At 36.1% G+C, this 22001-nt stretch overlaps 3 protein-coding genes across 4 annotated transcripts; all 3 read left to right on the top strand.

Moving 5' to 3' along the window:
• The first annotated feature begins 1141 nt into the window (after positions 1–1141).
• Positions 1142–8294, top strand: LOC125213898 (SPX domain-containing membrane protein At4g22990-like). Of its 2 annotated transcripts, none has more exons than XM_048114686.1 (11): positions 1142–1597; positions 1802–1860; positions 2223–2343; positions 3010–3321; positions 3480–3584; positions 3712–4166; positions 4812–5113; positions 5701–5870; positions 6316–6506; positions 7431–7564; positions 7768–8294. In XM_048114686.1, the coding sequence occupies exons 2-11, from the start codon at positions 1808–1810 to the stop codon at positions 8004–8006; spliced, it is 2082 nt and encodes a 693-aa protein (XP_047970643.1). In that variant the 5' UTR covers positions 1142–1597; positions 1802–1807; the 3' UTR covers positions 8007–8294. The 2 variants fall into 2 exon arrangements, with proteins under 2 accessions (XP_047970643.1, XP_047970644.1); XM_048114687.1 differs by having other exon boundaries at positions 1147–1269.
• A 739-nt stretch (positions 8295–9033) lies between these two features.
• Positions 9034–12879, top strand: LOC125214818 (protein HOTHEAD-like). Its single transcript, XM_048115982.1, has 5 exons — positions 9034–9369; positions 10271–10912; positions 11411–11799; positions 12059–12624; positions 12728–12879. The coding sequence occupies exons 1-5, from the start codon at positions 9288–9290 to the stop codon at positions 12768–12770; spliced, it is 1722 nt and encodes a 573-aa protein (XP_047971939.1). The 5' UTR covers positions 9034–9287; the 3' UTR covers positions 12771–12879.
• Positions 12880–17916: 5037 nt separating this feature from the next.
• On the top strand, positions 17917–21872 carry LOC125214819 (protein HOTHEAD-like). Its single transcript, XM_048115983.1, has 5 exons — positions 17917–18030; positions 18331–18975; positions 20039–20412; positions 20755–21221; positions 21637–21872. The coding sequence occupies exons 1-5, from the start codon at positions 17925–17927 to the stop codon at positions 21695–21697; spliced, it is 1653 nt and encodes a 550-aa protein (XP_047971940.1). The 5' UTR covers positions 17917–17924; the 3' UTR covers positions 21698–21872.
• The last annotated feature ends 129 nt before the right edge of the window (positions 21873–22001 follow it).

Genomic DNA, 22001 nt, shown 5'->3' with positions numbered 1-22001 from the left:
TACTCATCCATCCAATAGAAATTGATCATTTGGTATTGACACGTGTTTTAATAATTGGTAAAATAAAAGCAATGAGAAAAAATAGTTGAAATTTTGTAATGGACAGTGGGGCCCATAAATTATAAAGTACTCCCCCGTCCATGAATAGGAGTTCCGTTTTTCTATTTTAGTCCGTCCGCAAATAGGAGTCCCGGTTCATAATTACTAGTATAAATGATAAAGCGGCCTCACACAAGTGGGACCTATATTCCACTAACTTTCTTCCACTCACTTTTCTTTACATTTCTTAAAACCTGTGTCGGATAGTAATGAGACTCTTATTCACGGACGGAGGGAGAAGAGAAGGACAAAAAAGAAATATGGCCTATTTCTATGAGACGGAGAGAAGGACAAAAAAGAAATATCGTCTATTTCTCTGAGACGGAGGGGGTTATAATAACGTGAATGTCACTATCCACTAACACTACTTTAACTACTACTTGTCACCTCCTCTATCTTATTTTACCAATATCAATTATGTATTTATTCTCATATTATATACTCCCTCCGTTTTTTAAAAATAGGAAGGTTTGAAACGGTATGAGTTTTAATGTACAATTTGGTAAAGCAAGGAGGAGGGGGAGGGAGAGAAAAATTAGTAAAGTAAGAGAGAGAGAAAAATAATAGAGTTAATATTAGCGGATTATGAGATCCACTCTAAATTGTTAATTGTAATGTTATACTAACTTATAAGTGATAAATAAATTGATGTATGAGGGTGTACAGATTTTCTAAAATAAAAAGTTTGAAAGTCGCTATTTTTAAAGAACGAACTAAAATAAAATGAATTGCTATTTAAAAAAAAAAACTCATATTTTTATAAAATAAATATTTTTTTTATTTAATATATAAAATAAAATCTCTTAACATCTCTGTGTGGATCGGTCTACAGCCTACATCATTGAAAGGGGGGACAAAATTCAGACATTAAAAATGCACTCTAGTCTAATTACGAGTTTATTGTCGTCATGTCATGGGGTTAATTTAGTAATATAAATAGCAAACATTTCGTGATCATATATACTACCCAGTTATGGGTCCTACAATGATTGAAGGGAAAAAAGAAAATTAAAACTTCGATTAGCTATCCATTTCACTCGTAAAATAGGAGTATTTCATAATCGTTGCTCTTGACTATCTCTATATGCTGACAACTATACTTCAATTCTGCATCAGCCACCAATTACTTGCATAGCTGATCAAGTTTGATTAGAATACCGACTGATTCCTGTGAGTTGAACTACTCAACTACCTACGCATCAAAATTGAGTTGATATTTGTTTGTTGATGCTCATCTAATTCAAGCCACTTCGATTTCCGGCGACATCGACTATTACGTCAGAAATATAGTAGTAGCCTCTTTGTTGCCCCTGAATGTATGTTTAGCTTGCAATTTTAGAGTTGATGATAAGATTGGTTTCCGATCAGCGCTTGAGTGGCAGAGCAATCATTTTATCTTTGGATCTCAACTCTTGTGGAGTAATTGTTTGAGATATACAGAAGATTCTGGAGCTAGTTGTTTGTGGCTTATCTCTTCAACAATTTAATTTATCGTGTGGTAAGAGAGTAATATCTGCAGCCATTATGTTGAAGCCGCTCTTCTACAACACATTTTTTTCGTTTTTTTTTTCTGGTGTGGATTTGATCTCAAATTCAGTAGTTATGTTTTCTCTCTTATTAGCACTTGGAAGCCGAGAAGCTGTTACCGGCATCCTTTACAACTTTAGTTGATTTTCTCTATTTTTCTCTCATTCTGATGCAGATAAAGATGGTTGAATTCGGGAAAAGGTTGAAGGAAAGACAAATCCAAGAATGGCAAAGGTATGCAATTATTTACAGTCTTGTTGTTTGTTAAGCTGAGAGTCTATTGAGGGAATTATAGTTGTTTAACTTATAAATACAGTTTGTTTTTATAAAAAAACTTATACAGAGTTGCAGACAGTTGTTTTAATGGTTGACAAAAAGTAGTAGCCAATTTACATATCCTTGTAAGGCTTATGAATGGTTACTAAGTGGATTTGGGGAGTTATTCTTCATGTAAACTATTGCCCGGAGAAACCTGTAAAAGTGGGAAGCCTATGCAGTCAGATGAGAATAGGATCACAACTCATGATGAAACATACTGCATATGTTGTAGGTGTTTTTGTGCTAGCTGTAGTTTGAAATATTTTGATATCGTACAGATTCTACATCAACTACAAACTAATGAAGAAAAAAGTTAAGCAGTACACTACTCAAATTGAATCTGGAGCATTGGATCACCGAAACGCTCTCAAGGATTTCTCAAGAATGCTGGATACTCAGGTAATCAAACTTCATATACCTTATGGAACATAGTTCCATAACAAATGTTGCCTTAAGTTGATATTTTTTTTCTACGAGAATGTTAGATGTTCCTTAAATATATGATCTCAAATTTTTTTCTCGTGGACATGAGTCCATGACATGACATATCAGTCTTTCATCTCATACTATTCTGCCAGTATAGTTATTTCTACTAGAATTTGTACCTGTATTAGAGGTACAACCATATTGCTGTAAATGGTGCACTCTACCTGTATCAGGTGCCTGGCAGGAATTAAGCCTAAAAAATTGAAAAATTCACATTCCACTCGTGTGTTGACGAAGTTACAAATGACCTCAGAACTTGTAGAATTTTTAAAGAAAAACAGTAGGGGAAGGAGATCTGCTGTTTTGTTTTTTTCACCTTTTCCACGTTTTCTGTTTCTATGTAATAAAACTTCATGTTTTCTATGGAAAATACAAGATCTTATCTGCCTCTCTGTTGGGTGTGTGTGTGTGTGTGTGTGTGTTATTGTCTATTTTTTGTACCATAAAGAAGTTGTGCATCTGGACAAGTGAAGCCTAGCATTTTTAACAAAAGTGCTTGAGAATAAGACAAATCTAACAGCTCTATGTATGCTCAATTGTTTACATCAGAACTTAGTAAATCTTTTGTTCTCCTTCCAGATTGAAAAAATTGTTCTATTTATGTTAGAACAACAAGGCATTCTAGCAAGCAGGATTTCCCAGCTTAACAAGGAACAGGACTCTCTTCAAGAGGAGCCTGATATTTCCAAAATATCTGATCTACGTGAAGCCTACAGAGAAGTGGGGCGAGATCTCTTGAAGCTACTCTTTTTTGTTGAAATGAATGCCATTGGTCTGCGGAAGATCCTTAAGAAGTTTGATAAGCGACTGCGATACAAGTTCACCGATTACTATGTGAAAACACGTGCGAACCATCCTTATTCCCAACTTCAGCAAGTCTTCAAGCATGTGGTAATATGCTTATATGGATATAGATTGTATCCTTTGGCTACTTTTCCTTGTCCATACTTTTGATAGTTTTTTCCTGACATTTTACTTTAATATTGTGGAGCTTGGCAATTATATTAAAATATGGAACAGATCTTGGCTGACTTGACCAGTGATTGCAGGGACTTGGAGCTGTTGTTGGAGCAATTTCTCGAAATCTTGGAGATCTTCAAGACCGTCAGGGAAGCTACTTATCTATATACGACCAGCCCGCTCTTCCACTCCAGGTATTCACGCGTCCTACTTATCTATATATGATCAGTTAGGTTGACCATATCTTCTGAATCTATTAGTGTACTTCACTATCATGCAATCACTTCTCATTTCATCTTCTCATGGAGAATAAATCTGCAGGATCCTGTCGTTGACGCCATAAAAGCAGCTTCCGACAGATTAACACACTCTACACATTTTCTCAACTTTTTGGCACAACATGCATTTATCATGCATGAAGAGTTGCCTTCTGCTGCCGAGGAACCTCCAAGTGAAGAAAGATATCATTTCATGTCACTTCTTCTAAACTTAGCAAGCACATTTCTCTACATGATCAATACATACATTATTGTACCGACAGCTGATGATTACTCTATGAGCCTTGGGGCAGCACCGACAGTCTGTGGTGTTATAATTGGAGCAATGGCGATCGCACAGATATTTTCCTCTGTGTATTTGAGTGCTTGGTCTAACAAGTCATACTTTGGACCTCTTGTATTTAGCAGCTTAGTTCTTTGTGCAGGAAATGTTATGTATGCAATGGCTTACGATGTCAATTCAATAGCTGTACTTCTGATTGGAAGACTACTTTGTGGGTAAGTATCATATGTGTGTGTGTTGTGCACGTGTGTATGTGTTTTCATCTGCCTGTGGTAACTCGATCTGGCACTGTTAATTTCTCTTTGGGCATATGTCATATTTTCCTATTTTTTGCAGAATATCCTTGGTGCTGTTATATCAATGCTACTTTCTTTTTGAGAACTGTCTTGCTCATGCTAGATTATAGGTCTATAGATGCTAGCAGTGTTTGTCCTCTAAGGCGTCCTTGATTGATCCTCTTTGTGCTACCAATTAAAGGTATCCATAGTTCCATACTACAAAATTAATGTTTCCTAATCCACAGATTATTAAATTCTAGAGACAACTCAAAATGACCCCATAATGGATTATTAGGGGTTTAATATTTTGCATTGTCAAAGTTATAAATTGTTAACTTACTTTTCCCACTAAGAGATCGTAGTTTAACATTTGCTATCAACAAACTGAAATATGAAACTCCGATCCAATAAATTGATGGTGATAATGAATCTTTGTTGTGACAATAATGGTGGCCTTAACTGCCATAATGAATTTGATATTTTATTTATACTATCTGATTGTTCCCTACAATTACTGAACTGATGTAATTGACTTGGATATATTTCTAAGTTAAGTTCCTGCTCCATTAAATGAATATGCAGGTTGGGTTCTGCCAGAGCAGTTAACCGACGTTACATTAGCGACTGTGTGCCACTTAAATATCGCATGCAGGCCTCAGCAGGGTTTGTCAGTGCTAGTGCTCTAGGAATGGCATGTGGCCCGGCATTAGCCGGGTTACTTCAAATCAAATTCAAGATCTATAAAATCACTTTTAATCAGGAGACTTTGCCTGGTTGGGTGATGGCTGTGCTTTGGTTATTGTATCTAGTGTTGCTGTGGATCACATTTAGGGAACCTGCTCGTGATACCGAAGTCGATCCCATCCCGCAGGAACCCAACACCGGTATCATATCTTTCATAGTGCTTGATTCAGTTCTTCCATTTTCGCTGGGTAAACAAAACAAATGTAACATGACTGGTTGTAGAGTCTTCTATAGGGTGTGAAAGAAACCAACAATCCTGTTGTTACTTACTTGATATCATGTTAGTAGGCATAAATAAAAACTATTCTCGTAATATTAAGTGAAGATTAGAATTGATCCTCCAATAATAGTCGTGATCAGAATTAAAAATCAATCAGATATTGAGCACCTTATTTTGGAAACCTCAGTTTCACATGAAGCTCATGTCCCACTAATGGAGTTTGTTTCTGGTATCATCAAAAGTTCGGAGAATGTGAATTTTTACATGTATATTCTATATTTTCAGCAATGCTTATTACTTGATGATAGTTCAAATCTTGCTGTGTCTGTTAGTCAGAATGCAAAATGGGGCTAGTTTTTGTGATTCATTGTAAAGAGAAAACAATTCACTCATATCAAATGCTTATAAAAACTCCTTTGTTTATCTCTTTCTAAAATTCAAATTATACTGTATTTTGCACCCCTGTAATAAAATAAATGATATTTTTTTCTTAATTGTTTTGACCAGAAGAACAAGTCTCTCTTGAGATTGGTCCTGCACAACCATTACTTCTGAAGTCAATTGAGAATGAAGAAGATGAAGAGGGGGATGAAGAAAGTGAGGAGGCTTCAGAGGAATCTCGCCGACCAGCCAACTCACTAGCATCAGCTTACAGGCTGCTTACACCTTCTGTAAAGGTAACAAACTAACTTTCACTCTTACTAGAGTAATTCTGTTTAGAAAGCTAAATTACCAAGCCATTTTCTTACATTGAGATATAGAAGATGATTTGAGAAAATGTTATAGCCGTTCTATGTTGTTACTAGAAGTGTGTACTAATACAAACAGTCTGACTGTATCTCAAATAATTTGAGTAATTGTTGATAATTAGAAGGAACATCATGAAAGCAGTATCTGTTCTTGAGCTGGACCGATTTATATGCTGCCAGGGAATGTATGAGTTCTCTAGGGCAGCTCTACTGAAAAGAATAAATAACTTCAATAGTATATGCATAGATGATAGTACTAATATTTTTATAAAACCTTTTTCTCCCAATAATAATATATCCCTCACCCATCCTAGATTGGATGTGGATATCATGCTTTCCCAGTCTCATGAAGGTTCTACATACTATTGTGCAGGTTCAATTGCTTATTTACTTTATGCTCAAATATGCTATGGAGATCCTACTTTCAGAATCAAGTGTTGTTACAACATACTATTTTGGTTGGACCACAAGCACCGTGTCCATATTTCTTGCCTGTCTAGGTCTAACAGTTCTACCGGTAAACATTGTTGTTGGGAGTTACATAAGCAACATGTTCGAGGACAGGTAATTCTTTTCCCGCCTTGCCAGACCTTGGATATGTGTTATGATATAAGGCATTGGACTTTTTCTCAACTTCTCTAAACAGATTCAAATGCCACTAGTGGATAAGAAAAAACCATAGAAAGCTGAGTCGTACATGTATTGTCAGAGAATTTCTATTTGCATGCCACAAAATTCATATTTATAGTTGTGACCTGGTATTCCGTTTTCCTTGAGCCATTACTAATTAATTTCTTCTGTTTCTTACTCAAACTGGAGCAGCATTTTTCAGATCAAGTTTGAACTAGTGTCCACTTAAATAACGATGGAACAGTGATGATATTCAGCTATTTAGGTGTGGGGCTCCAGTTGTCCCATTTGGCCAAGATTAAATGATCAGCCTTATATGTTTCTTCTTGAGCAACAACATCAAATATTTCATATAAAGAACTTGCCATAACATGTCATGCGTTTGTTGTATACTCATCGGGGGTGTCCGGTTTGCAAGATTGCATCTCGAGATTAAATATGTTGTTTGTTTGGTTCATGAGATTCAATCCCACAACCCAATCATGTATGGATAATCATGGGATAATTAGTCATAGCTAACCCCCTCCAACTAAAATAATCTCGCAACTCAATCCTAGAGTATATCTTGGTACTATTTTATCTAGGAAAGCGAACACCACCATTGGGTTTTAGAAATCTAACCATAAAGTGCAAATCACCTTATGATACATCAATGCATCATAAGAACCATGATTAGTCAGACCCACACTTCTATTTTGTTCATAAGTGCTGCATTGGATATGATCCATTTTATTTGTACTCTGTTCTAAAATCTGATGTTTAATAATTTTAGTCCCTCAATCTCTATGTCATAATGGTTGGTGTGTTCTAGATGAGATTTTCAACCCAACTAAGCATTACACGATGAACTCTTTGCAGGCAAATATTGATGGCATCTGAAATTGTGGTCTTCCTGGGTATACTATTCAGCTTCAACTTTATTGTCCCATATTCTGTGCCACAATATGTCGTAGCAGGCCTAGTCATGTTTGTCTCTGCTGAAGTGTTGGAAGGTAAAGCAAATATTTTGAAACATTTTCTACTTCAATCATCAAAATATTTATGTGAATGATTGAAAACAAAGCAGGCCATAACAGTAGTTTCAACTTGTTTTTTAATATTTGCAGTAGTCTGAAACCATTTCATTTTCATTTAGTTTAAAACTTACCCAGAAACTGTGATAATTTTAACACTCTGCTGTGGTTTGTTGTTTCAGGAGTCAATTTGTCTCTCCTGTCCAGAGTAATGTCGTCGAGACTTTCCCGGGGGACGTACAATGGTGGCCTTCTGTCGACCGAAGCTGGGACGCTTGCGCGAGTTGTTGCTGATGCGACGATCACCCTTGCCGGGTTCATAGGGGAGAGTAAGCTCTTAAACATCACCCTACTTCCTTCCCTAGTGATTTGCATCGCCTCCATTGTTGCTACATGCTGCACATACAACAGTCTGTATTAGCCACAGCATCACCTCTATTGTTGCTATGTTTGGCCTACCACACTAGGCCAAATTAAAGTCATCCTAGTACCTCAAGAGAATGTTATATATGCATTCAAGTATGTAGAGATAAATGGTGTGCCATTGATTATTATATATGTCTTTTTGGTTGATATTTTATAATGTAATTAGTATCTTTGTATTCATCTTGGAAGTCTCTTTAACTGGAATTTTCAGTTTGTATTGTATATTTAATTATTTATCCTTGTAAGTCTTGAAATGTGATGGGACCTTTCATATTTTCCACAAGCCATCTCTAATACTAGTATTATATCAACTTGAGTTTGACCACCCTATTCTCTTTTGAGCAGTGAAATATTGATAATTGAAAGTTTCAAAGTAACATTGTTACAATGTATGTATACATTGCTAATTAATTAGTTAACTTGTGCAGCCACCATGTTGGTTTTTTATTTGTTTCGGGAAAACCATAAAATTTCAAAGTTCATGTACTTGTATTAAAAAAATAAAGGTCAGGTGAAAAATAAAAAATAACTTTCAGGCAAATAATCCAAGTTAATATTGTTGTATTATGATGTGATGTTTGTTAAGGCGATCAAAAGTCATTATTGCAACGTTATCAAAGACCATGTTAAAATTAGAGGAAATTTGAGCATTAACTGACAATTAATTCAGTAACTACTTAATAGCCATTTTTTATACTTCCAACCAGAATGCACACTCCAATTAACAATAATTCCTGAATATTTTCCTCACCATGTATAACACCCCAAGACCTGAAATCACTTTATATTAATAAATAACCTAACAGAAATTTCTGCTCATTGAGAGTATTATTTCCTTGTAGCTACTACACATATACACCTCAAAAAGCAGCATGCAACACTGTAAAACCCCCCACACCCACCCTCCAATTAAATTGCCACTAATTCAGGTGCGTATATATTTATATGACTGTGAGCGTGTCATTATATAAATGCCTCCAAAAAAAATGTACATAATTCTTGAATTTTGCTAACCCATGATCTTCAAACTTTTAACCACCAACCATCTTTTCATTCTCCAAACTTTTAGTGAGCTCTAGTAACCCATCTCAATTCTTGCTCTTCTCCTGATTCAATAATTCAACCCTTATATATATACTACTTTATACATACTATATAATATATGAGCTTTATATTCTCTGAACTATTTAGATAAATCACTTTTCACAAGTTAAAAAGTCAAAAAAAGAAAGGAAGAGCTAAAATTTTATAGTTTGCAAATTCAGAATTTGAGATCATGGGTTTTTGGCTGTGGAGATTGTTCTTTGCTGCCTTTGCTGAGATTCTGCTCTTTCATAGCTTCTGCTCATCAGAGCCAGGTATATTATTTAACTCTAAATATTTCCTTTACATTTTTTGTTTTCATTTTCTGCATTTAATTTCCATATCTCTTTTTTTTGTAAGATTTTTTTTCATATGTTCACCTACTTACGATTTTGTTTTGACTGAAACCTGATTGAAGTAGTAGTGGATCATTTCAAAATCAATGCTATTGAAATATGTTTTCTTTAATATTTTGCACCTTGATTTATATATACTTATGTTTTTAACTAGTTATCACTACTGCATTACTTGGTTTGCATCTACAAGTAACGGTTTTCTTTTCCATTTCTCACTCTGATTTCATTTTGTAATTTGTAAACATAATTCATTTAATAACTTGTATTTATACCGGTAAATTTAACTAATTTTCACTAATTCATTAATTTGCTGGCATCTACGAGCTACTCCATTTCGGTCCATAAATATTCTTCACAGATATATGTAACTAGATTATGTCCCTTTTTATTAATTATGCTCCACAGAAGCCACAAACTGTCCAACTACTTCTTCCCAAGGAACATTAATTATACTCTACTGTTATCAATCATACATTTTTAGCTTTATATAATCAAATTAGAGTCATAGCTGATTGCTACATAGATATATACACACACATTACATATAATTTCGTTCGAAAAGTATATTTAGTGAAAGAGTCAATTATGGGCATTCATTTAGACAAGATAGTCAATTGGTGCCTTAAAAATATAGAATGCGCAAGTACTTATACTTGAATTGAAGTTAAAAACAAATGTACCCCAACTTTGGATTATCAATCTTGTACTAATATCTTCATTTATATAACTTCATTACTATATTAGTAATAATATCTTTTTGACATTAAATCATAGTACTAGTAAAGATGCATTAAAATTTTCATGTGGTAAAACATTTCAGCTCCAAACTATAGTTTCCTACACCAAGCAACCTCCGCTCCGCCACTCTCCTACTACGACTACATCATCATCGGCGGCGGCACCGCGGGCTGCCCCCTCGCCGCCACCCTCTCCCACAACTCCACCGTGCTCCTCCTCGAGCGCGGGGGGTCCCCCTACGGAAACCCCAACATCACCAACCTCTCCTCCTTCGGGAGAGCCCTCTCCGACCTCTCCCCCTCCTCACCCTCCCAGCGCTTCGTCTCCGAAGACGGCGTCATCAACGCCCGCGCCCGCGTCCTCGGAGGCGGCAGCTGCATCAACGCCGGCTTCTACACGCGCGCCTCCTCCAGGTACGTCGCTGGCGTCGGCTGGGACAGCCGCCTCGTCAACGAGTCGTATCGGTGGGCGGAGAAGGTGGTGGCGTTTCAGCCGCCGATGAGGCAGTGGCAGACGGCGGTCAGGGATGGACTGCTGCAGACCGGTGTTAGTCCTTATAATGGGTTCACGTATGATCATTTGATCGGGACGAAGGTCGGCGGGACCATCTTCGACGGGGAGGGGCGGCGCCACACGGCGGCGGATCTTTTGGAGTATGCCAACCCCAAGGGCATTACCGTCATGTTGCATGCTTCTGTCCATAAGATTCTCTTCACAACTACAGGTATCCTCCTCTTTTTTATTTTATTAGAGCAAATGGCCGGAAAAATCATTAAGATTACTCAAATTCTAGTCAATCACACAATTTTAAAAAATACTAGTCAATTAGTTATGTCACAATTTTGATTTTTTTCTTAATTGTCTCATTTATTTGTACTTGAAGGAAAATGTGTACGTGGAAGTCTAAATCCATGATTTTTTTTACAAATTTGTATATTACTTATAAAAGTTATTGATTAGTATGAAAAAATATTGAATATAAGATTAAGCTAAAGTTATAATTTAAATGATACTAATTTTTAAAAAGTTACAGGATTAAATAGATATTGATCAAACTTTATGGTTTTCTTTGATAATTTTCCCATTTTATTAATGATGCTTAGATATAGTATTCAGCTCTTAAAATTCGAATGTGTAACTAATTTTTTTCTCTTAAAAAAAATACTACTACTATACAAATTTATTTAATATAGTAGTAATTGATATTTAAAATTGTGAACAGGGAGGAAGAGGCCATCAGCTCATGGGGTGATATTTAGAGACGCTTCTGGAAATAACCACATAGCTTATTTAAATGATGGAGAAAAGAATGAGGTAATATTATCAGCAGGGGCGATTGGGAGCCCACAGCTACTAATGCTAAGTGGGGTGGGCCCAATGGACCACCTCAAGGCCCATAATATAACAGTTGTTTTGGACCAGCCTTCAGTGGGCCAAGGCATGGCCGACAACCCAATGAACGCCATATATATTCCGTCGCCGGCTCCGGTGGAGGTGTCCTTGATTCAAGTCGTCGGGATTACCTCCTACGGGAGCTATATCGAAGCCGCCAGCGGAGAAAACTTTGCTGGCGGCTCCACCCAAAGAGACTTTGGAATCTTCTCTCCAAGGGTAAGTTTCTTTAGTAAGTTTACCTTCAACTTAATGATTTAAATTATGGGGCCTTTTAAATTAGAAATTTAGTTGTGGCATATAACTATTTTGAGGGCCCTTTTCATATCTTAAGTCCATTCCCAAAGTCGTTGGGCGCATGTGCCTATGTTACACTAAATCAATTCACAAGATTAAAAACGTTACACATCTAATTCGACACATATCCACCACATACATGAACATGTAACAATTAATTTCATGAATTATGTTGATGTAGATTGGTCAGTTCTCAACATTACCACCAAAGCAAAGGACTCCAGAAGCCCTAGCCAAAGCAATCGCAGCCATGGAAGCCCTAGACCCCATCGTTTTCAACGGTGGATTCATCCTCGAGAAAGTTCGAGGGCCCCTCTCCCAAGGCCACCTAAACCTCATAAACACGAACCCTAACGACAACCCTTCCGTCACATTCAACTACTTCCAACACCCTCAGGACCTCCAGAGATGCGTGGAGGGCCTGAGGGTGATTGAGAGGGTCATCCAGTCGAGGCCCATGGCGCCCTTCAGATACGACTACCTCTCCCTCCCCATCCTCCTAAACATGACCGCTAGCTCGCCCATCAACCTCCTCCCCCACCATGCTAACGTCTCCACCTCGTTGGAGCAGTATTGCAAGGACACAGTCATGACCATCTGGCATTACCACGGGGGATGCCAGATGGGACGGGTTGTGGATTCGGATTATCGGGTTACTGGGATTGATGCATTGCGTGTTATTGATGGATCCACCTTTCGTGACTCTCCTGGAACTAATCCTCAAGCCACTGTTATGATGCTCGGCAGGTAATGTCTATAGATATATTTCCATTTTAGACATGCATGTATCATATTACATTTTTGCATGATTTTAATGTACATATGTGTGTGCTTTGATTTTGTGTGATAGGTATATGGGAGTGAAGATTCTGAAAGAGAGATTCGGAAATTGATGATTCTGCTAGTCTTTTATTTTCTCAGACATGGGTGTATTCAGATGGATGGATTTTGGTAATGAAATAATTAAATGAATCTATAAAGCACTATATAGTTTGACCCAAATTCTCCATTGCAATTCAAAATCTAACGTAACGGCATCTGTGCATGTGCAGAGGCTGGACATTGTACAAATTTTTAGAATGAAGTATAACCACTGCATGCAGAAAGAAAAAAAAAAAAAAAAAACCATTAAGAACAATTTGAATGCAATTTATATGGATGCTAATTTGTGTTTTAAATATACCACCAACGCTTCAAAAAGTATCCCTATTGTTAGTGTCCCAATTAAAATTAGAGAGCGCAAATAAAAGAGTCCTAAAAAATAAAAAGATTTAGTTAATTGTTCTTAATTTAGCAACACTTCCTTTTGCAACCTAAATTGTTGATACTTTTAAAAAATTTCACGATAATAAATGCGTCTCAATTTTTGTGTCTTTAAAAGATAAGTTTTCTTTCGTATGGATTATGTAGGAAATCAAATGTCTTACAAAATTGATGATTTTCCATTTTAGACCTTCAATGCCCTACATAAACATCATGAAAGAAATCGAATACTAACTCGAAAAAAGCAGAGTTCACTGAAGATAACATTAAATTGGCAGAGCTAAAACAAATTGAAAGAAAACATAATAGGGACAAAAATAGGTTTCGTCGTTTTCCGCTCTTCAAAGTTGCTGGTTTTCGAAAGTTTAATCTGACAGCAAGGGGATTGCTGGTCATCAAACACTCTCTCCTGCGGTGGGTGTATATCATAGGGTTGGGGTTACTGACACTCAACAAACTTCTCTTTTGGACATTTCCCTATATATATATATGTATGTCATCCTTTTAACCCTTGCGATTTACAATTCTTAAATAATTTGAATATCATAAATTCATCAAACACTACAGGAATGGAGTTTACAGATTGATTATCGACGGAATTCCGACAAACTAAGAGCATCTCCAATGGTCGGCTAGCAACCGGCTAGCCGATTCGTCGCGCTGGCCGATCGGCTAGCCAAAACCATTGGAGTCGGCCAGCGCTAAATCGGCCAAAATATCGGCGTCCGCTGGCCGATCGACCGGCGCTAGCCGATGCGCTGGCCGCCATTGTGGCGTGCCGATCGGCCAGCGCCGATTTTCAATTTTTTTTTTTTTTTTTAAAAACCTATATAAACGCGATTTTCCCTCTCTCTAAATTTCTGTATAAGAGCAACATCTAACGATGGACAACAACAACTAGGCCCAATACAAAATTAAGAGCTAAAACAGAAATATGTCATACCGTCGGGCCGGGGGCCTCTCCGCGCCCCCGGACCCCCATGGCAAGGGGGCGTCGCCCCCCTTGACCCCCTGACTCGCTGAGACCCCCGTTCGGCTAGCGGCAAACTATAACGAGATTCAAGGCATACTAACATTTTTTGTGTATTTTTTAATAAATTAGTGAAGAGTAGAGTGGGGCGGTGGCTCGTGTGTGGAAGCCCGGATTTTTTTTTATTATGTAATTTTTTTGATTTTTAGTTAATGTACTTTTTTTTATTTAAATAAAATTAACGAATTTTTCCCGTATATATGTCGTAAATTTAATTCCGTATTGTGATTTTAAATCCGTAAATGTAGTATTTTTTGAATTATTTTTATTGCGGATGGCCTATGGCTGGCCTAAATCTGATGTGGCAGGTGGATTTTTAGTGCTGCTGACGTGGCAGGGGGAGAAACTGCTGGCCGATTTCTGGCCGAAGTACCATTGGAGATGCTCTAACAACGATAAACATCTTCAATGGAATTTCTAAAGGATTTCGACGGACATTAGCGTAAAGCATACACGCCAAAATAATTGGCGACATTATCGATGGACTGTCAGTGGCGGACGCAGAAAAAAAGTTTGCCAGGCTTCACTAAAATTTTTCATACTCACCTTTGTCCATGAAAAATAGTCTCATTTTGTTATTTTGGGATGTCTACTAGTCCTGTTTGTGAAAATGGAAAGTTTCTTTACTTTTCTTTCTATTTCTTTTACTTTAACTACCTTTTCTCTTTCTCCCTTAATTTATTAATTTCTCATTAAAACTTATGTTATCCACAAATGAGATTATATATTTTGTGTCATCATCTCTCATATTTACTCTTTTCATCTATCTTACTTTATTTCCACTCTCTTCATCTATCTTACTTTAATCCACAAATGGATGGAGTAAAAATTACTACCTCCGTCCCCTAAGAAATGTAATGGAAAATGAGTTAAAAAAGTTGGTGGGATGTGGGTCCTACTTTTAAAGTATTAATTTTATAATAAAATGCGAGTAGAAATGAGTTAGTGGAATATAAGGTCCACTACGAAAAATGGTAAAAAGTGAAGTGTGTCAAACTTTCAGGGACGAACCGAAATGATAAACTGTGTCAAACTTTCAGGAACGGAGGTAGTATAAAAATGCATAAATATCTAATACCATATAAAATTAATCCTACCACAAATTTAACAAAAAGAATAATACAACTCATATGTTCTGGTTGTGTTTAATTTGCTAAAGCAATAAATATCTAATACTCTATAAAAATGCATAATTATCTAATACATTGTGATTTTGTAAACTACTCCATTCATTTCTTAATATATATTTATTTTAAATTTCTTTCTTAAAAATAGAAACTCCCTCTTTAGTAAATAGAGACCCTACAATCCCTTAATATTAATTTCGTTATTTATTTATTTTTACTAGACTAGTTTTGTATTAAAATTTATATTAATTTTAAGAAACGAAGAGAATGGTAAAAGAAAAGAAAAAATAATGGCCTCACCTCACCGATTATAAGTTTAATTCTCGTTTGAAATAAAAAAGCATGGAGTAATATCTATTCACAATATTTGTAGAGCTAAAAGTTAAACGTGCCACCATTTAATTAGGGAATAGGGATTGACTTTTTCAACTATTATTATTATATTTATTTAAGTTTAAGATATTTTATTTATTTATCTTCCTCGTCCCAACTCTAATGCTACCATTTATTCTATCAAGTTTTCTCTGTAAATTTATTTTTCAGCCCTTCCTTCTCACTAAATTCTTTCCCATTAAACTCCAAAGATATTAATTTAAGAAAGACTGAAGATAGTTTCTAAGAATTTTGGGAAAAAAAAGTAGAAATTTATTAAAAAAAATAGTTTGGGAAGGACTTAAGCCCCTCACCTCCTCCACTTGTGTCCGCCACGGTGGACTGTACCGTCGGTTAATTTACTAAGTATTAGATAGAAAACATGCACTATAACACCAGGATTTAATATAAACGGTAAATGGAGTGCTTTATATTACTAACTTTGTTTAATCAACAATGCAGTGTATTAAAATTATCAATATAGTATATTGAAATGTGAACAAAATTACATTTTGTTGATGAGTTAGCAAAGTTAACAACTTAAAAGGTTAACAATTGATCACACTCCCATTATAAATAATCTAAATAAGGAAAGCATGCTATGATGTGATTTAATTTGTATTGGCTTTGAATTTTTGAATATAAATCCTAATAATTCTAATAGTTTCTTGTAGTTGAACCACATAATTCACGGGATGACTTTGCGATGTGACATATCATTCAGTCGGCAAAATCGTAATTTTCGGATATCTTTTCAAAATATTACAAAATGGGTATTTTAAAAAAGAATATACAACTACTCCCTCCCTCCATTCTCTCCGTTCGTTCCATGTTAATAGAGTCATTTTTCTATTTTAGAAAATTCTAGGTTAATTGAATGATCTATTCTTGGCAAAAAGTAATTCTATTTTTACTTTATTCTCTCTTCATCTCTTTTACTTTATACTCTCTTACTTTTTCACCATCCATTTAATACATTATTCTTAAACTTCGTGCCGAAAAGAAATGCATCTATTACAAGGAATGGATGGAGTATATATGAGTCTATGAGTTTAAGACTATTTTTTAAAAGTATGGCGAAAATTCAGTACACGTAGGTGGTGTTCGGTTGCCATGACTAATTATCATGAGACTATCCATATAGGATTAAGTTGTGAGATTATTTTAGTTGGAGTGGGGAGGCTATGACTAATTATCATGAGACTATCTATCTAGGATTAAGTTGTGGGAGTCAATCTTATGAACCAAATATGATACATATTTAATCATGGGATTTAGTCTTACCAACCGAACACCCCCGTATTATTTTTAGCAATAATTGCAAAATACTTAAACCTTTTATTTTAGCACTCCAATTTAAAAACATAATTTATATCTAATTTAAAATAAGTTATACCCATCACACCCTACCAAGTACACGAGAATAGAACAACGTAATGTTATTGACAACCCAAGTGTCATTGGAAATTTGGAATTATTATCTATACAATGGCGTGACAAAACATCTATCTATTAAAGTGTGTTCTAAACTATAAAGTATGTTTTGTTGTCAATTCTTAAATTTAAATGTGCAGACGTAAATACCTTAATTCCACTTATTTTCGAACAACCAAAACATGTTATGGACATGTTGTCGATAAAGATTCGTCCAGACGTAAATACTTTAATCTCAACAACCAAAGTGTATTACATGTGTTATCGATGAACATTCATTAAAAAAATTCAGAGTGTTTGGATGGACTTAAAAAGGCTAAAAGCTTTTAAAATAGATTACTAAAGTTACTTAGAAATTTATAATCTCATGTAAAATAGTATTTGATAAAATAAGCTTTTTAAAAGTAGTTATAAACTGTATAAATAAGCTCCAAACAACTTATAAGCTTCCAAACATTAATCTCCTCATTCATAATTTATTTTTCAAAATTTGTAACCTAGGATCTTTAAAAATTCTACTAGTATTTATATTTTTTTTCCTGTCTAATTATGATTTTCATTTTCTAAATTAGAATGATCTCTCTAGCTTATAAGATCAATTAGCTTAATTAAGAAATTGCATTTTATAAGCTTTTGAAGGATCTCTTATTAAACTCACTTAGTTAATAAGCTCTTCAAATTTAGCTTAGTCAAACGCTTTCTTACTTAATTTCCACTTAAACGCCACGTTAACTATCCACATCAGTCACTGCCTTGATTATATATATATATACACACACTAGCTAGTTCAATGACATGGAGTAATTAATTAAGGTTGTAGAATGCCTCAAGTTGATAGATTCATGGGTTTTCGGCTGTGGAGATTACTCTTTTTTGGATTTGCCAGGATCAACATCATCTTTCATAGTTTCACTTCTTCTGAAGGAGGTCTCTCTCTCTCTCTCTTAAATACATACCGATTTCTAATGTTTATTTCTTAATAATTCCTATCCGTTCCTTATAATTTGCCACCATTTGACCCGACACTAATTTTAAGAAATGTAATAAAAAATTAGTGATATATGAGTCCTACTTTAATAATAAAATATGAGTATGAATAAGTTAGTGGAATGTGAGATCCATTACTAAAAATGGTATTGAAAGGTGACATATTTTTAGGGAACGACCGAAATGAAAATAAGTACAGTTAAGAGTTTTTCAAGAACGAATTTTACAATATTTCAATAGGTTCGATTGGCAGTTTCATGCACGAAGCAACCTCGGCGCCAACAATTTCCTTCTATGACTACATCATAGTCGGCGGCGGCACCGCTGGTTGCTCACTCGCTGCCACGCTCTCCCGAAACTCCACCGTGCTCGTCCTGGAGCGCGGCGGCTCGCCCTACGGCAATCCCAACATCACCTATCTCTCGGCCTTCGGGGGAGCCCTCTTGGACCTCTCCCGTTCCTCCCCCGCCCAGCGCTTCATCTCCGAAGATGGCGTCTTCAACTCACGCGCCCGTGTCCTGGGCGGGGGCACCTCCATCAACGCCGGATTCTACTCACGCGCCTCCGACGGCTACGTGGCGGGCGCTGGCTGGGACCCCCGCCTCGTCGAGGAGTCGTACCGGTGGGTGGAGAAGGCGGTGGTGTTTAAGCCCACGGTGCGGCAGTGGCAGGCGGCTGTGAGGGATGGATTGCTCGAGGCTGGCGTGGTCCCTTATAATGGATTTACGTATGACCATTTGATTGGGACGAAAATCGGCGGCACTATATTTGACGGCGACGAGCGGCGCCACACGGCGGCGGAACTAATTGTGGAGTATGCGGATTTTAACAGACTTACTGTGCTGCTCAATGCTACGGTTCAAAAAATCTTGTTCACCACTCGAGGTATATCTTGCTTTCATTTTTTAGTCCAAGTGAATTTTATTCAAGCTAATTACTCACGTGGTCGCATAAATTTTGTCGCGCTTTAAATGACACAAGTTTTAAGAAATGGTAATGGAAAATTAGTTGGAAAAATTAGTAAAACATGAGTACTACTTTTATATTATAATAAAATGTGAATGAATTAGTGGAATATTAGGTTCACTATAAAAAAGGATAAAAAGTGAAATGTGACAAATTTTGTGGGACGGATGGAAATAGAAAAATGCGAGAAACTTTTTCAGACGAAGGGAGTACCATGTATACGTATCTTGAATATTTTTACCAATTGAAATATTATTAACTGGAATATTGGTCTCTAATATCATGAAACTTTCAAAAGGTTATGTGTTTCCCACGAACTTTCAAATTGACAAATAATATCACAAACTTTATCCGAGTTTTTTATTTCCCAACAGTCAATAAATTTTGACTATATTAATAGATTTTGGAGGGTGTGCTTCAAGAAAATTTTTTCTCAAAGATTGAAATACTTGAAGCTCTCGAAGTTGTTGTTGAAAAATTACAAAAAAAAAAAATCCGCATCATCATATTATTTGCCGAAATTTTTTCTCCAGTGAAAACTACTCAATGGGAAATAACAAACTCATGTAAAGTTCGTAATATTATTCGCTAATTTGAAAATTCATGGGAAAGCCCAACTTTTAAAAAGTTCCTTGATACTAAAGGCCAGTATCCCTATTAACTACGAAAAAAAATACTCCCTCCGTCCCGCTTTAGCAGTCCCATTGACTTTTCTGCCCTTTTTTTGTAAAAGTGATAAAAAATAGTTAAAGTAGAGAAATGTTAAAGTAAGAGAGACAATAATATAGATAAGACTCTTCTCTATATTATTCTCTCTTTTAATTTACCGTTTCTCTTCTTTAACTATTTTTTATTATTTTTACAAAAAGATGGCAGAAAGTCAATGGGACTGCTAAAGCGGGACGGAGGGAGTATATTCCAAAACCATTATTATTTATCAGCATCTGTTCATATCTTACATCTCTTGTGATCAATATAATAGGGAAGGAGAGGCCAAGTGCTGAAGGGGTGATATTTAAAGATGCGATTGGGGAGAATCACACAGCATACTTAAAACCAGGGCCCAATAATGAGGTGATATTATCGGCTGGGGCAATTGGAAGCCCGCAGCTGTTAATGCTAAGTGGTATAGGCCCAATGGGTGATCTCCAGGCCCATAATATTACAGTAGTTATGGACCAGCCTTCAGTGGGCCAAGGTATGGGAGACAACCCAATGAACGCCATATATGTGCCGTCGCCGACCCCGGTGGAGGTTTCTCTAGTTCAGGTGGCCGGAATATCCCAAACTGGAAACGATATCGAAGCCATCAGTGGAAGAAACTTCACCGGTGGATATACGATGCTCTCTCCTCAGGTATGCCTTAAGGCCCAAAAATGAATTGAGATTTTGCTTATGGGCTCATTATCTCAGGCCCATGGATCTGATTTCTCTTTATTTTATGTACTCCATCCGTCCCACAAAGATGTCACGCTTGTGGGACGACACAAGATTTTAGGAGGTTTTGTCTAGTGTGTTAAATAAAGTGAGAAAATATAATTTTTATATTAATGTGAGAGTGAACTTTTTTCAAAAATGAAAAAGTATGACATATAGTATCTATTATGAGACGGATGAAGTAATATATTTTACCTATTTTGACTACACTTTCTAATATTTGCAAATATATATCAAGTTGAACTAATTTGATGAATACAGATTGAGATGATCTCAGCACAAGACCCAGATCCAAGAGCACTACAAGGGGGTTTCATATTAGCAAAAGTGCAGGGCCCTCTCTCTAGAGGTTACTTGAAGCTCAAAAACAAGGACCCTAATGACAATCCTCTTGTTAGATTCAATTATTTCAACAACTCTATAGATCTGGAAAGATGTGTTTATGGCCTCAAAATTATGGCAAATATAGTCGATTCAAATGCGTTTAAACCCTTCGTATTTGAGAATTATTCACTGCCTTATAGCCCGAATGACACAATATCGTTGGAGCGATATTGCAGGCTGGGTGTGAGGACCCTTTGGCATTACCATGGAGGGTGTCAAGTTGGGAGGGTGGTGGATCATGATTATAAGGTTTTTGGAGTCGATGCTTTACGAGTTGTTGATGGATCCACCTTTAATACCACTCCGGGAACTAATCCTCAAGCCACTGTTATGATGCTTGGGAGGTATGTGTGTGCAATGTTTCTCAATGCATTTTTACTAACTCATTCATGCACAACTTTGTCATTTTAACTGTCCATTAGGAACACCAAATGGCGTGACCTATTTTTTCTAACCTAGACGTTTTTTAGGGTTCAAACTTTCACTATTTTTGAACAATAAATTTTCTGACAATGAAGTGCAACATAGTTGTTAAGAAAATTTATGGTTGGGAGTTCAAAACACGATGACCATGGGCAAAATGGGAACATTACTAATCCTCTGAAAATGAATGACTTTGTTCTTTAAGAATAAGGATCAATCTATTGTTTATTAGATGCATTGGTGGATTGGCATTATTTGGGAGTTTGTTTAGAATGAATTTTCTAAATTTTTATGATAATATAAGAACTTTTTTTTACAATGGTACTTGACTAACAGGTATGTGGGAGTGAAGATGCTGAATGAGAGAATTGATGTCTCGCGGAAAAGTGACAGTTAAATTAGCTGCAATTTCTAGACATGAAATTGTTATTGCAATGGGAATTAGTAAATATATAAACATATACTTGTTGTGAATATTGTTGTGAACTGATTGAATATATTCGACCGTTTCGACGGATATGAGACGTTTCATGAGTATTTGGTTGGAAATAAATGAGTATTTGTTTCTAGAATATTAAACTATACATATTTTTTTTATGAATTTGTTTATTAGATGTATTGGTGTATTGTGTGCAATATGAGAAATTTATAGTGTAACTTATACCGAAATTCTTCTACTGTCCAATACGACGAGATGGAAA

The sequence above is a fragment of the Salvia hispanica genome, chromosome 3 (assembly GCF_023119035.1).
Source record: "Salvia hispanica cultivar TCC Black 2014 chromosome 3, UniMelb_Shisp_WGS_1.0, whole genome shotgun sequence".
Classification (NCBI taxonomy): domain Eukaryota; kingdom Viridiplantae; phylum Streptophyta; class Magnoliopsida; order Lamiales; family Lamiaceae; genus Salvia; species Salvia hispanica.
Note: the sequence above shows the minus strand (reverse complement) of the source record. Positions and strands in the feature narration are given on the sequence as shown.